The 14,710-nt window shown below is 35.3% G+C and overlaps 1 protein-coding gene across 1 annotated transcript in view; it reads left to right on the top strand.

The window, feature by feature from the left end:
• The window catches only part of LOC134528958 (uncharacterized), a 267,148-nt gene that overhangs the window by 70,835 nt on the left and 181,603 nt on the right, over positions 1–14,710 (top strand). Inside the window, exons 10-11 of the mRNA XM_063362626.1 lie at positions 6,938–7,177; positions 12,041–12,176. Of these exons, the coding sequence (XP_063218696.1) occupies positions 6,938–7,177; positions 12,041–12,176 (376 nt within the window). The remainder of the gene's footprint in view (positions 1–6,937; positions 7,178–12,040; positions 12,177–14,710) is intronic.

Below are 14,710 nucleotides of genomic sequence, written 5' to 3'. Positions count from 1 at the left end.
TGAGGTCGAATACGTTTGCCATAAGAGTCGATAAGTACAAAGATTATGTACTAAGATATGTGTTGTGTCGAATAACTATGTGTAGTCAAGTGTCCAGCCGAATTTCTAAATCTAGAACACGTTGGTGATATAATGGCCATGATTGTGTATGTTGGTGGACTAATGTCAGCTTGTATTCATGATGATGGCTGAATGTATGTTGAGTATGACTTTTCTAAGTCTGAGGGTTTGGAGATGTCTGGCCTGTGTACTTGAAATTGGATTTATAATAGGCATACATTATATCAAATATTTTCATTGGAAGTCCTTTGAGGCTTCATGAACGGTTATTATAATATTAATATGTACTAGTATGCATAAGGCATACTTGTAATAAAACTACGGTATTTCTGGTGGATTCGGAACCTCGTGTTATATGTTTATAATTGACCCTTTAGTAAGCATAATGTATACCAGTTTAGTCGCTAAAGGCTCCAGAGTTTGAACACTTTTGGACTTAAAATTGTTAACAAAACCAAATATAGCTTTATGACATTGTAAAGCACAATGAGCATTACCTTAAAATAGGTCTTGTGGTTCGAAAATTCGAATGATTTCCCTATTATAGGCCTGGTTTTCAGAGTGTGATAGTCCTATAGTAGTTGTAAAGCATACTGTATACAGTAAATGTAGAAATTTCTTTTTGAAGAAAATTAGTCTTTGTACTTGCAGTTTAGTTTGTAATTCCTAAATTTTTGCATCGGAAGTCCTTTGTGTGACTCAGTCCAATTATATGTTTTTAAAAGTCTTTATCATAGACATAAATCGTACAGAGTGAGACGTTGCAAGCTATCCTGAGAAAGATACCCACCTAAACTGTTACTTTCTAAGATTTATACCTCTAGTATTTATTTTGTTTAATGCATTTAAATCATTTCTGTATTGTTTACTTTCTGTTTACTGAAGAGTAGGAGGCTGGCTGAGGTACTCTGATTTTTAAGTTAATAAACTTTTACATTTACTATGGTAGATATTTCACGTTGACAGGTTTAACTTCAAAAAATGGGTGTACGTTAGAAGTTATACTAACTTTACGTGATACAAAACTAACTTTAATATTGCATGCAAATAATTAATAGAAATAATAATTAAAAGGATTGGAGTGAGTTTTAAAAACATGTAGTAAGTTCTGAATTCCATCAAAATAAAAAATATGTAAATACACAGTATTTATTATTTATTTAAACAGGTATATAAAATTAATTATTTAATTTAGTAAAATAATAGAGATGCATTTTTATTAATAAAGAAAATCAATAAATATGTGTCATTATAATTTATTAATATAATTTTTAAATAATGTAATAGTTTATTATTTATAATGCAAATAAATTATACATATGAAAACATAACCTCTCAAAAACTCCCATGAAAACGGCCAGGAGACTACTAAATCTTCCAAAGACACTCCCTGCCAGCAACAGTGAAAGCTTACAAGCCACCTAACATCGTTATACATACAGGAACATAACCTCACGTATATAAATACACTGAAAATACACTTGAAAAAGTCTATAATCACAATTTCTATCATGAATATTCACAATAAATAAATGTTTTTAATTTTATGAACAAGTATTCGATATCAATTACTAAATTATATGATTTAAAAGCACGTATATAATTTTTATTTTTATGTAGCCAATTTTCATCCTTCCAGTTTTAGTCGCATGTTTTTCGTGCATCGTAAATAAACATTATCGTCAATTTTTCATAACGCGATTAAAGCAGTATAACTTCAAAAATAATATTCGTGTATGAAAATTTTACTAAAAAAATTATAGCAGTAAAGACAAGCTTACTAGACAATAAGTATTAATAATAATTAAATATTACTAAATACACATAGGTAAGATTTTAAAATCATGTTTTAATATTGTATGTTTAAATTTTCTTTTATAATGATGCTTTAGACTGTATTTTTCTTATCTAGATTCATGAAAGTTATAACTCAAATGGATATATGAGTAGTTGTCGTAGCTGGAATTTGCGGCTCGCCGCCTGTTGCCAAACAACTTGGCAGGGCGCGACGTTTTTGAGTGGGCTCCATCCTGGACTGCAGCAAGTCCCAGAAAGTGTCACAGGTTAGTATGAAATTGACCTGGAAGAAACCACTACTTGAAGTTACAATAGATCGAAGAGCTTGGACTGGAAGCACGCAGTTGGACCCAGATTGGACTGTGCACAAGAAAAAGTTCGGGTTAGCAACAACGTAAGAAATTATACTCCGTGGCACGAGAAAATTATGTTGGGGAAAGAATTAAGGTTGCTTTTGCGTCCATTTACCAATACTGAGGGTGGAATTTTGTGTCTGAGCATGATGATGAAGTTGCCTGCAGCGATAATCCCAAATTTTTCGTGAAATGTAAATTCATTGCACGACACTACATCTTGGTGCCGGTAAAGCGAACGGTTAGAGGGAAACTATCATATAACAATGCAACTACATCTCGCGCACAAAACGTTCACGATCTGTCTTGCTGAAGTTTCGCTTAACGACGTTTAGAAATGGCCGATGGGAGACCAAATGCTCCCGGCGGGATATGATAGTGCGTATTTACGAACCGTGTAAGGGAAGAAAACGTGGTTTTAGAAGCTTTCCAAGTGAGGGTGTGCAGGGCGCTACTTTGAAGCATCAGTATTTGAAACGGGAAGGCACTGGACGGGGGGATCTTTACTAGTGCGTCATGGTCAGTACCAAATGGCCTCAGGTTAGTTAGGACTAATTTCATGAGCGAAAGGTAGTTTTTCATGGCAGATATTAAACACATATCTCTCTTCTGGTCTACCTCGATACCTTTGAGTACACATGTAATGCGCTCGATACTATTGCAGGATATTTTAGTCGTGTTCGGATGTTTATCCTCGTTCTTTGTAAGCGTACCGTTCATATGCAGAAAAATCGGCGAAGACAAAGTATAGATATCTTGTTGCTGTACAGCGATGCGTACTTGAGATGGTAGCACGTACCCGAGCAGGAAAGGCTGTTTCTCGAGAAGTTACATTTTCGTAATTCTTCCATAAAAACTACCGGGTAATCCACATTGAGAATTTATTCTTTTATATTTATCCGGCACTTGTCCTATACTGAGAAGAAACTTTACTCTGTCAGGTGTTAATGCACCGACGTCTGGTACAGAACAGGTCTTTTGCACATCAATTCAATTCCTTCTATAACTGTTCGTGGTCTCACACCTTTTATGCTTATGGTCTCAAGTGCTGACGAAGTGTTATTTCTTCGTTTCGAAAATCCACCAAGTGGTCTTCGCTGGTCAACGATTCTGACGACGACTCACGTGTGCACTCTTTATGACCACTGGAATGTAATGGTTACTTTGTGGCAATTCAACCAATTTATATCCTGGCGGAATCGTTGGCAAAAACTTGTGTTGCATGTTGTTTGGTCTTTCGTTGAGATATGTTCTACTTGTTTAAATTCAGTTTATTCATATGAAATTCACAGGAAATATGTTTACTGCTTGCATAGGTTCGTACAGTTTTCCTGCAAGGTACATCTTTGGTTCAAATCTGAGCATCGTAATTATAGTCCCTGGATCCGTAAATTCGACATTTTCATCGCATGTTAGAATGCTATTTTGGGTGTTTGGATTTTCATGTAGTTGAAAGTCTACATTTTATGGTAACTTTTCTTTGATGCAATTTGCAATTTCATCAATTTCGTATGAGCCAACAGGTAACTGTTTTTCTTTATAGGTCCCATCACTTTTCAGGAGACATATCATGCAATTATCTGCATCGATATTCGGTATGGCATTATATGTTTGAAAATATGTGAGTCCAATACACAAATCTCCTTATAGTTCTAGAGGTGGGAAATTAACCACCCGTAGCTCCGAACTGTGAAATTTCAAGGTTACTGTTATAGATATGACTGACCACTTCTTAATATTGCGTACATGTGTTTAATTTTTTTTGTTAAAACATGAAGGCGCAAGTGGCCATAGTTTATTTGGTCAGATTACCGATCGGTTTCGTAGTAGTAATACAGCGTAGTACCACGTAGGTACGATGTAAGTACTGGAGGAGGCAGTAACAATGACACGTTACATTATTCCCTACTGAGAAAATAGCAGCCTCCAAGTTATGCTTACACAATAACTCTTCGAACAAAACTGACACGAATATGGTCGATTCGCCCGTGCCCACGACATAAAGTCTCGGCTTCACTCGCCTTGTATAAGCATTGCATTTTGTGTACTGTAGCAACATTTTGTCACCAGATATTATGCTTAGGTTGTTATCTGGTTTAGGCAAAAAGTTAGGCAAACATTCATAAATTAAATTTTTCGTGTGACTAGTTGCGCCATGGTCATTTACAGAAAGTCTATTTTTTTTTTTTTGGTTTCCGCAACTGGGTAACGCAAACAAAATTGCTTCTATAAAATAATTTATGAAATATTTATTCTTAAAAATGTGCCATTAGTGAACACCCAAACATTAAATATGGTGGGTGAAGATGAGTCTTTAGAAGCCTTAGAATGCCAGCCTCGCCACGCAAAGACGAATAAAGGCCAACACCAGACATACAGAGTAAATATAGGAGACACGAGACAAGGAGGAAAAGTAAGTTCCCTGTTTGCACGATTACGTAAACAGTTAAATTGCAAAATAAAATTCTTTCGTTTTTTAATTTTTTTTAAAGTTATTACCTTAACCTATTTTCCATGTCAATTTTACATTAGAATTTTTTTAGCTATTTTTAAATTTATGTTGGTTATTAATAAGATGTAAATAAATGATCTGACGAAAAAAATTTCTAGTATTCGTGGGTGGTACAAGAATGGAAATAAAAAAGTGCGAAAGTTTGTTAAGTTAAAATTATTTCTAAGCCATCGAGTTAACAGGAAATACTTAATATCAACATGCCCATTATGGCATCGTAATAAGGGAGAATCGGGTGTTTATTACTACATTGACACGTATTGCCAATATTAAGATTGAAATAATATAACTCATTAGGATTGTATATTCAGTTAATCTCTTGTTAGACATTTAATTTATTATTTGAGCGTAGTAAATGGTTTGGTGGTGTTATATTCGGAGATATTCAAAACAAGTTTTTGTGGTATCTCAAGGGGATGAAAATTTTTAACATACTACTAGAAAATTTAATATTAAGCATATATTCTTACAGTAAATTTGAATTAAATTTGGTGGTTGGAAATTTATAAGAGCGTATTAGAATGGCAATACAATTTTATGTTAATAGTTGTTTTTTTTTGAACGTCTGAATAACATTGTACAGCATTTCTTTCCGATCCACTGTAATTTTTTTTTGTAAATGGAACATAAATATTCATGTAAAATTACATATATTTGTAAATCTGTACATTTACGCTAAAAAAACTGTATCACTACAAAGTAGTGTTCGCAGTATTTCTGTGTTTGGATTCTTACCCGGGCATTTATGCTTTGTGTTGTCCCAGTACCTCCAAAAATTAAAGTTATTTGCAAAACGTTTCTTTAATAGTTTTCCAGTATCAACTGCACACATAATAAGCATAATACAACAAAAAAGTCAAATTGTTAAATATTCGGTTATCTTTTCCATGGTTTAAAAAATTATACTTGAATGAAACATAAAATAAATTTAAAATTAGGCGCCAATTTTCGTAAGAAATAACTCAGTATTATCTCTATAAACTTATTTCATACATACTAAAATAACCACATCCCTGTGTTGTACAATGTTACAATATCTTTTTTGTAGTATTAGGTACAAACAATTTCTTAGAAACTGGTTTCCAAAGGAATCTTTTGTATGAGTACAGAAAATTTTTCTGTGTGGCCACTCATTAAAAACTATAAAAACAAGGAATATATTGGAAGCTATTGTTGATGTTTCCACACTAAGCCTTAAAATGTAAAATAAAATAACGGATTATAAGTATTAGCGGTGTTAAAAATCAAATATGACAGGTAATTATTATCCTTCTGTACTTATTAGCCGAGAAAGTGGCCGATTTAATGTTTTTATTTCTTATAAATAACTTTGACCGTGTGAAACTGAGCAATTTTTGTTATAGTACCTAACGAATATGAGTATTCCAAAAACCAATAAATGATAAGAAATACTGGTCAGGAAAATATAAAAAAAGTTTTTTATTTAATATTTATAGCTCCTATAAAATCGCAATAAAAAAGAATAAATCAAAATATATCATACCTTATCTGTTAGCCGAAAATGGGACGGAAAGAGGCGTCCAAGCTAAATTCTTAAGCATACAATAAGATTTCTAAGTTTACATTATTAAATGCATTGTACTTCAGGCATCTTCCTCGACGCTACTGAAACAGCACAACCTTATCCCCAGGCGCTATTCCGCAGCATATCTGTCGTGTCTCCGCCACAGCGAGTGTCCGACGTCTGCAGTGACGATCCTCTCGCGGTCTCCCGTCCCCGCAGAACCAGTGATGACTAACGTCCGGCATAGAGCATATTCTAGTATTTTATCCGCAGCACTAATACATTAGCTTCGCATCTGTGCAAGACAGACTGCGAAACATACCGGAACCACCACGACACAGTCTCGATACATGCAACAAATTCTAGTGTTAAGAAAAAAGTGTCTGTCCGCAGTTTATCATTCGTAGGTAGGGACAGAAATTGTTGATGGAACAATTTTGTGACTAGATTTCTACGCTGAACACTAAAATGCTGTAGAGATTAGAACTATCATACTGTAAGTTGCTTATTTGTGAGGTTTCGGTCCATGAATAATAAAGGTAATGCATTGGAACACCATTATTTTGATAAACACAGTCTAATATAAAAACGGCTTGACACCCATGAAAGAATGAACAGCTAAGTGGTAGCAGGGTGATGAGTGGTTGGTGCAGAAGTGTGATGTCAGTTGGTGGCGTGTGGTGTCAACAGGCATGAGCGGGCCTGCGCACGCATGTCCTCAGCCTGCTACCGAGCAGCAGGTGAGCCTGATGTCGACCATGCCCCTGATGCCGGCGCAACAGCCCGTGTTCCCCCAGTACTGCCCGGTGGTGCCCGGTGCCACGAGCATGATGCCCAGCTACCAGCAGCCCACGCCACGCATCATGCCCCAGATACCGTCTGTGGCGCCCGCCATTCCTGCCATACTCACCACCCACTACGACATAGACGGTACGTCTGCGCCACCGCGCAGTTGCATGTTGGTCCGCGTCGGTGGTGAAAGTGGTCAGACCCATTCACCTGCTGCTTTGGTGACTCGGTCCTCTTCCCGTCGAGATCAATCCTAGATGTTGCATTTAGCGATGCATAGCCGCTTGTTCTCTCGAGCACGTTTTTTCGTTGCTCCATCTCGTGGCTTCATTCCACGTAATTCCCGAGGATAACGCGCACCTGTAGGTGACACCTCGAAAGGCTGTAATTTTTGCGAGTGATATACCTACCTTAAGGTTGCACTGTCTTTTCCAGGTAATCTAAATTCGGAGAGGCAGTTTTGGCATCACATCATTACACATAATGGTTGTGTCCACATGATGATCATTGCAAACGAAATTTTGTAATGTTTACACTCTATTTTTGAATGTGCTATGGTATTAATAGCTTTATGATGAAAGTTGTTTTCTTTTTTACTGTGTCAGTCCTGGACACTCTAATAAATGCTGGTGGTATTTGCACCTTTCCTTGATCACTCACCAATCAAACAGGTTTTCTCAACAAAGAAAGGTTTTTTTATTTATGTTGTATTTAAATCAATTTTTGTAAAACAAAATATAAATCAGTCAGTGCTAAAATAGCTATAGTACCAAATCATTTGATTTGTAAAATCCAAGATAAGTATAGGACGTATTTTTTTTTTAGCCTAAATGGTTTAAAATGTTATATTTTATACTTGCATTATGAATATTGCATCTCGGATATATATTTGCATGTATAAGGTCACATTTAAATTTGTCAGATAAAATACTGAAGCCTTTTCTGAATTAACTGATTTATATTGGTTGGTTGTCGAAGTATACAGACGGTCACACAATCTCAGATCATAGGTACCTTAGGTAATATTTATTTTTACCAAGTTAATAGCCATATGTAATTTAATTTTCCGAATTTTTTTTGCACATAATTGCTATAGGGCAAACTTCAAAGATAACGGGATGCAATTTGTTATTGAGTTTGCCAAAAGAAATTTACTTCTTGTGTAACATAATCCATACGTATGCTGTAAGCACGGGATGGTTTTCCAATGAGCAATTTTATTGCGAACCCGCTGCCTGCTCTGTGGCAATGAAGATTCTGCTCCGTCTAGCATGGCAATATTGCTCGAAGGTTTTTTTTTTTTTTTTTTTTTTAAATACATAGAGTTTCCCACTGGAAAATAACAATCTAGTTTTGTGTGTACATTCAATGAAAATGTAAAGCCATTTGAACATTAAAACCTAACATTTGGCCAATGTGTGCTTAATACATTTGGAAATGTGGTTGAATGAAATTATTTTAAGAGAAGATAAGATACCCCTCGCCAAGACGAAATCGGACCGCCACTCAGAAATATCACCAAATGTGAAGCAATATACACGGAGATCAAACACATGTTGTATGCAGGATGCAATTAAAATTTCCACTACATCAATTAGCGAACAAAATCCTTTACATTTATCTAAGTTTAAGTACTATTTTAGAAACCCCTACTTAAAAATTATAGTTGTGTGGTTTTGGAATAGGGTAAAGCAAGGTAATTTCGTGATAAAATTAATTTTTCGCTAATAAATATTGTTTTATTCAACCATTACTGTCGTATTTGGCCAAAATTGTTTAACTTCTGTGTAATACTAACATTATAAGTAATAAACTTGCAATTATATACATATTTTCAACACAAAATTTAATTTCAAATTTTAAATGGTTTGACAGGTAATTTCGTGATATGGGTATCTAATTTCGTGATAGGGGTTAGGCAATTTCGTGATACAATAACAATACAAATATTTTCAAACAAATACCAACTATAATAACAAATAATATAATTTTAACTTGTAACATGCGTTCTAATTGCTGTTTTCTTCATTTCTTCAAAAAAATGTTCAAATAACCTTCGAAAAATTAGGTTTAGTCTAGTTTTTTTTAGATGCTTACCTCGCTCAACTCACTTTCAGCATTAGCACAATTATCACACATGAAAACTAGTTCCCCAGAATCAGCAGGTTGGCACTCTTCATGATAAGGCATCAAGCAATAACAGCATTGTACCCATTTAGCGCCATTTCTTATTTGAACGTCTCTGAAATAACTGTTCCCGCACATACCACAGATCCAATCTTCATAAAGAATTTGGACTTACTTTGATTTTGTCTTGCATTCGCGAAGTTCTGGACCAGATATGAACGGTTCTAATGTTGGTGTCGAAGCTTTTGAAGTTGATGGGACAATATTGGAAGTTGATGGGACAGCCATGGAAGTTGATGGGACAATCTTGGAAGTTGATGGGACAGCCTTGGAAGTTGATGGGGTAGCCTTAGTAGTTGATGGGACAGCCTTGGAAGTTGATGGGACAATCTTGGAAGTTGATGGGACAGCCTTGGAAGTTGATGGGGTAGCCTTAGTAGTTGATGGGACAGCCTTGGAAGTTGATGGGGTAGCCTTAGTAGTTGATGGGACAGACTTGGAAGTTGATGGGGTAGCCTTAGTAGTTGATGGGACAGTCTTGAAAGTTGATGGGGTAGCCTTAGTAGTTGATGGGACAGCCTTGGAAATTTATGGGACAATCTTGGAAGTTGATGGGACAGCCTTGGTAGTTGATGGGGTAGCCTTAGTAGTTGATGGGACAGCCTTGGACGTTGATGGGGTAGCCTTGGACGTTGATGGGGTAGCCTTTGTGGTTGATAAGATATCCTTCGATGATGACATTACAGGATTCGATGTTGGTAGGGCAGCATTTAAAGTTGAAGTGGCAGGTCTCAATGATGCGTATTTTATTGACCCCAAGGTGGTAATTTCTCCTACTGGAGTAAGGCATCTTGCACTTGAGTCTCGCTTTATCTTTCCTTTGTTAATGAGGGTGTCTCTTGACATTGATTGCAGGACCAAGATCTTGTCAGCTACCAATATCTGATCCTTTTCCGGCTGTTCTTGAGGTAGAGGCTTGTTTGTTAGTTTGGAGGGTTCAAAAGCTTCCTTAGGAATAGCACACTTGTTGAATGGATGAATTCCCGTTTTCTTGAAAGAATTTGTAATGTTTTAGTGCAGAAGCTCTCAATAAAGGCAGTATTCATAATCGTATGAAAATTTGTTCTATTTGGTTTTTCCGTTGGATTTTACTTCATGTAGGAGTTAAATGTTGACCCCAATGTGATTTTAAGGATTTGTAAACTCCTACATCTAACGGTTGCAACAAATGAGTTGTATGGGCTGGGAAAGTAAATAAGAAAATCTGATTTTCTTTCGCAAACGAAATAACTTCAGGGTTAATATGCGATGCGTGTGAATCCATGAAGAGGATGACTGGTCGAGCAGGAGGAATGGAGGCTACAAAGAACTGGAACCATTCAAAGTACAGATCACTGTTAATCCACCCTTTTGGAGACAACTTCCCTATTGCATTAGGCAAACAATCTCTCTTTAGGTTATCGTTCCACCTGACACCTTTGAAAATAATCATAGGCGGAATACATGTCCCATTTGTGCACACACATCCCAAAAGTGTATGTTATTCTCCCTTGTCTGCATAAACTCTCTTATAAACATATCGCTTTCCCACTGCTGTTACAACTTTGTTTGCTTTCACGACATACGAAAGACCTGTTTCGTCACAGTTCCATAGCCTATCAGGTGCTTCTTTGATATCCAATCTGTCCAGTAATTCCTCTAATTTAATATAAAAATCCCCAATGATTTCTTCATTTGCCATAGAAGCCCTGTATGCTGCAAGGTTTTTCTGGAGATCTTAATGAGTGATTGTACCTACTCTTGAAATATGTACACCACCATTTGCTTGCACTTTCACTGTCGGAATTTAATAAATTTTCACGGCCGGCACTTTTTGCGAGTTCATGTGCTAATTTCCTTACTGTAGAAACAGTTAAACCTAATCCTAACTCTTGCATCTCTATGATGTAATTATACAGACTAATTTCTAGGTTTGAAGTGAGAGCGAATGGTCTTCCTAGTTTTGGCAGAGGTTCATTTCTGTTTTCACAGGTGCTATTTTTTAGACAGTCTCTTAGTGTACTCCATGGCACACCCATTTCCTTGGAGGCTTTATAAAGTGAACAATTTTGTTGTTTAACGAATTCAGCAGCTGCAATTAACTGTCTTGAGTCATATTTTCTGTATTTACTTCTTGTTTTATTCATCATTCAACTGAAAAATAAAATAAGAGCCAATATATTTTTGTGGTAGCCAATAAGTAATTTCGTGATATAGGTAATTTCGTGATATAGGTAATTTCGTGACACACTATAATTAGCTTTCTAAGTGAAACTAAGTTATTGTAAACTTAATTTACAACACAAACTCTCATAATAATTTTGTTCTAACAAGCTTAGAAAACTTACAAGATCAATTCATATTAAAGGCTTTGAAAATGTATCTTTAACAAGGACAAAAATGCTAAGAAACGCCATGAACAACATAAGCAATAACAACTGTATGCAGACGTGGAAAATCATAAAATTATTCACACTGTAAGAGGTTTAGATTCTCTACAAAACTGTGTATTAAATGCTAACATACCATGTACATGGATCCTTTTATGAATATTCGAAGTTAAACCTGCAAAAGAGTACTCAAATTTAACGACACTTTGCTCACTTTTACGAAAACTTTTGTTTTGTGACGTTGACGCATTCCAAGACACGAACGATACATACCACATTATCTAATGGAGAACGCCGAAACTACCAGACCAAAATGCAGCTCCAAAAAACCGCTGGTATTTTCGTTACAAACGTCATAAAAAATGTCACGAAATTACCTGTGTCACGAAATTACCTTACTTTACCCTACACTATAATGTGACTAAAAAGTGTTCTTATTATTTTACAGCTAGAAACAACCTCTTAAATGGCAATCTCCCAGCAATGTATTCAACGTACACAGGACAAGAACATGGCCATGACAACAAAGTTGTGGATATGTTGGACATCCCCGGAAAGGGCCGCTGTTATGTATACATTGCAAGGTATGGCCTAATATTTTAATGCATTTCTTTTTCTTACTACTCTCACGTTACAATTTTTTTCAATCTAATCAATGTCGTTATAATAACCTTAATTTACATATGTAGTAACTTAGTCATATATTGAATTTAAACCCTAATTATAAAATTGATGGAAAATCTGCCATCCTTGGGGAAAAATTTAATCATGTAAATTAATCCACTTACAAATTTTACCTTTAAAATATGGGTTTGGATTTAATATTGAGTCTTAATTAGTGTCTAGATCGTCTAGGAAATAATACTACTTTGATAATGTTTTCAGAACATTATGTTTATATTACACGTCTTAGAAAGAGTTCTTGATGGCCAAGATCACTAAAGCAACACGCTTTTGGGGTGATGGTCGTAAGTTCGATCCTAACAACTCGGGCTTGCCTAAAATTGATGAGCACTGAGTCAGCACCTAAGTGGTTCAGAGCCCACTATAATCGGGGAGATCTCGTCATCTGAAGCCTATTAAATCCTTTGTGAATATCCGGGTGACGTACAAACGGGTGTACTAAGCAAAAAACTTGATATATTGGGTAATGTTTCTGCATAGCTATTTATGGCATTAAATTTTGTGGAACCAAGACACCGTTGGTTTTACGTTCCTTCTGTTGGAAGTCCAATAATAAGGGCAATGTAGCTACAGAAGGATAAGCAGGTTGCTCGGAATGAGTTTTATTTGATATTAACAAAAAAAACTATTTTGGCATGTGCCAAAATGGCATTGATTACTCTATGCCCAAGCGCAAAATACAATCCTTGGTATGGCAATATCTGTCTCCCTGTACCAAACCAGTGAAAGTCCAAAAGACCCTCACCATGCTCTGGGGCAGACACTACCCAGTCCTGATTGACTTCATGCCCCATGGTCAAAACTTCAGTGCAAACACATATTGTGACAAACTGAAGAGATAAAGGATATTCGATAAGTTTCTTGAGATAAGTCTCTATCCCATTGTTACTCTGCCCCACAGCCCCTTGCCGTAAGTTACGCAAAAACCACTTCTTTATAAGAAATGTTGGGAGGTTTCTTTGAATACTCGGCACCACACCTCCGAATTTAGGTCAAGCGATCACCATATTTCACATTAAAAAATATATATATCGGGAAGAAAGCATTTGGATACTAATCTCCATAAAACTGTAACTGAATTTCTCAAAGGAAAAGTGACAGAGTTTTTCCAGAGAAATTAATTTTATAATTTTCTCCTGTACAATAAGTGCTGATTTCCATAGACCAATGTGTTGAGCAAAAGTTAAAATTAAAATTTTTCATATTGTAATGGACTAATGATTCCATAAATTTAATTTATAATTTTTATTATAAAAATTTGTAGAATTTCTGGTTTATGTATTCGCGTCGAACCAGCTTGCATATTTTTTTTTTATATTTTGTCACATATTGTTAGTAGCAGTAGGATAAAAATTACGGAAATGCAGCTGAATAAAGTTGTGTTTGATGTGTAATTAAAATCTAAGTATCTACAGTAGACACATATTCAATTGAGTCACATTTTAAGGTATTTTATTTGGTTTTGACTAAAACACTAATATAAATAATACTGTCATTTGAAAAAAAATTGATTTTAATACTTTTGTTTTACATTTTCGTATAATGTATATAATTTTGGCAGCTTAATAGATTAAACTTGAGCTGCTTTTAGTTTTTGGTATTATTTCAATTCGATTCAGATATTTAAGCTCATGATAAGTTTTTTGAGATTTAAAGTAAGTGCATTTCTAGATATTGTTTTTCTTGACCGCTTTTGTAGAATTTCTTTGAATAAAAACAATCTTGCTAACTGTATATTTCTACACGTACGAGATGCGTTTAAAGACGTAAAAGTTTTATTTTTCTAATCCAAAACAAATTGCAACTTTTTTTTATTAAAATAATTTATCACGTGATTTTACTGAGCTCATTTTACACTATCTCCGATCATATTCGGGGGATAATGTGAAATGAATTTCCTAATTATTTGTGCGATAAGTGTCACATACCGGCAAAAATTTGACGCCTTTTATTTCTTGTGATGTGCTAGAGGCAAATAGAGATGAATCAATTACTCACAACAGCCCTGGTGATTTTCTTCTCCCAGGTATATATTAATGTGCTGAGTGACATTTTAAGTGTAACTGTAGAAAATATAAGTACAACTATTACACTAGGTCCTACAACTTTTGATACAAACCACACATATGTCACATCAAAACTACCATAATATCACTTACTGCATACCTACCAAACAATGCTGTTACACACCAAGCAAAGGCTATGTAGCGAAAACCACAATTTTTAAAATTTATTTGCATCCTAAAATTATTGTTGTGAAATATTTGATTTTAAATTGTTTAATAACGAGTATTTTATGACTTGTTTTATTATGTCATGATTAGAGACAGGAAAAATTCGCGAATTCATTTCGCGATAGGTTAAAATACAAATCGTTATACCTCAGTGCTGCCTCTGCTATTGGTCCACAACTCACCTGGATGACTCTGGGCCA

The sequence above is a fragment of the Bacillus rossius genome, chromosome 2 (genome assembly GCF_032445375.1).
Source record: "Bacillus rossius redtenbacheri isolate Brsri chromosome 2, Brsri_v3, whole genome shotgun sequence".
NCBI lineage: Eukaryota > Metazoa > Arthropoda > Insecta > Phasmatodea > Bacillidae > Bacillus > Bacillus rossius.
Note: the sequence above shows the minus strand (reverse complement) of the source record. Positions and strands in the feature narration are given on the sequence as shown.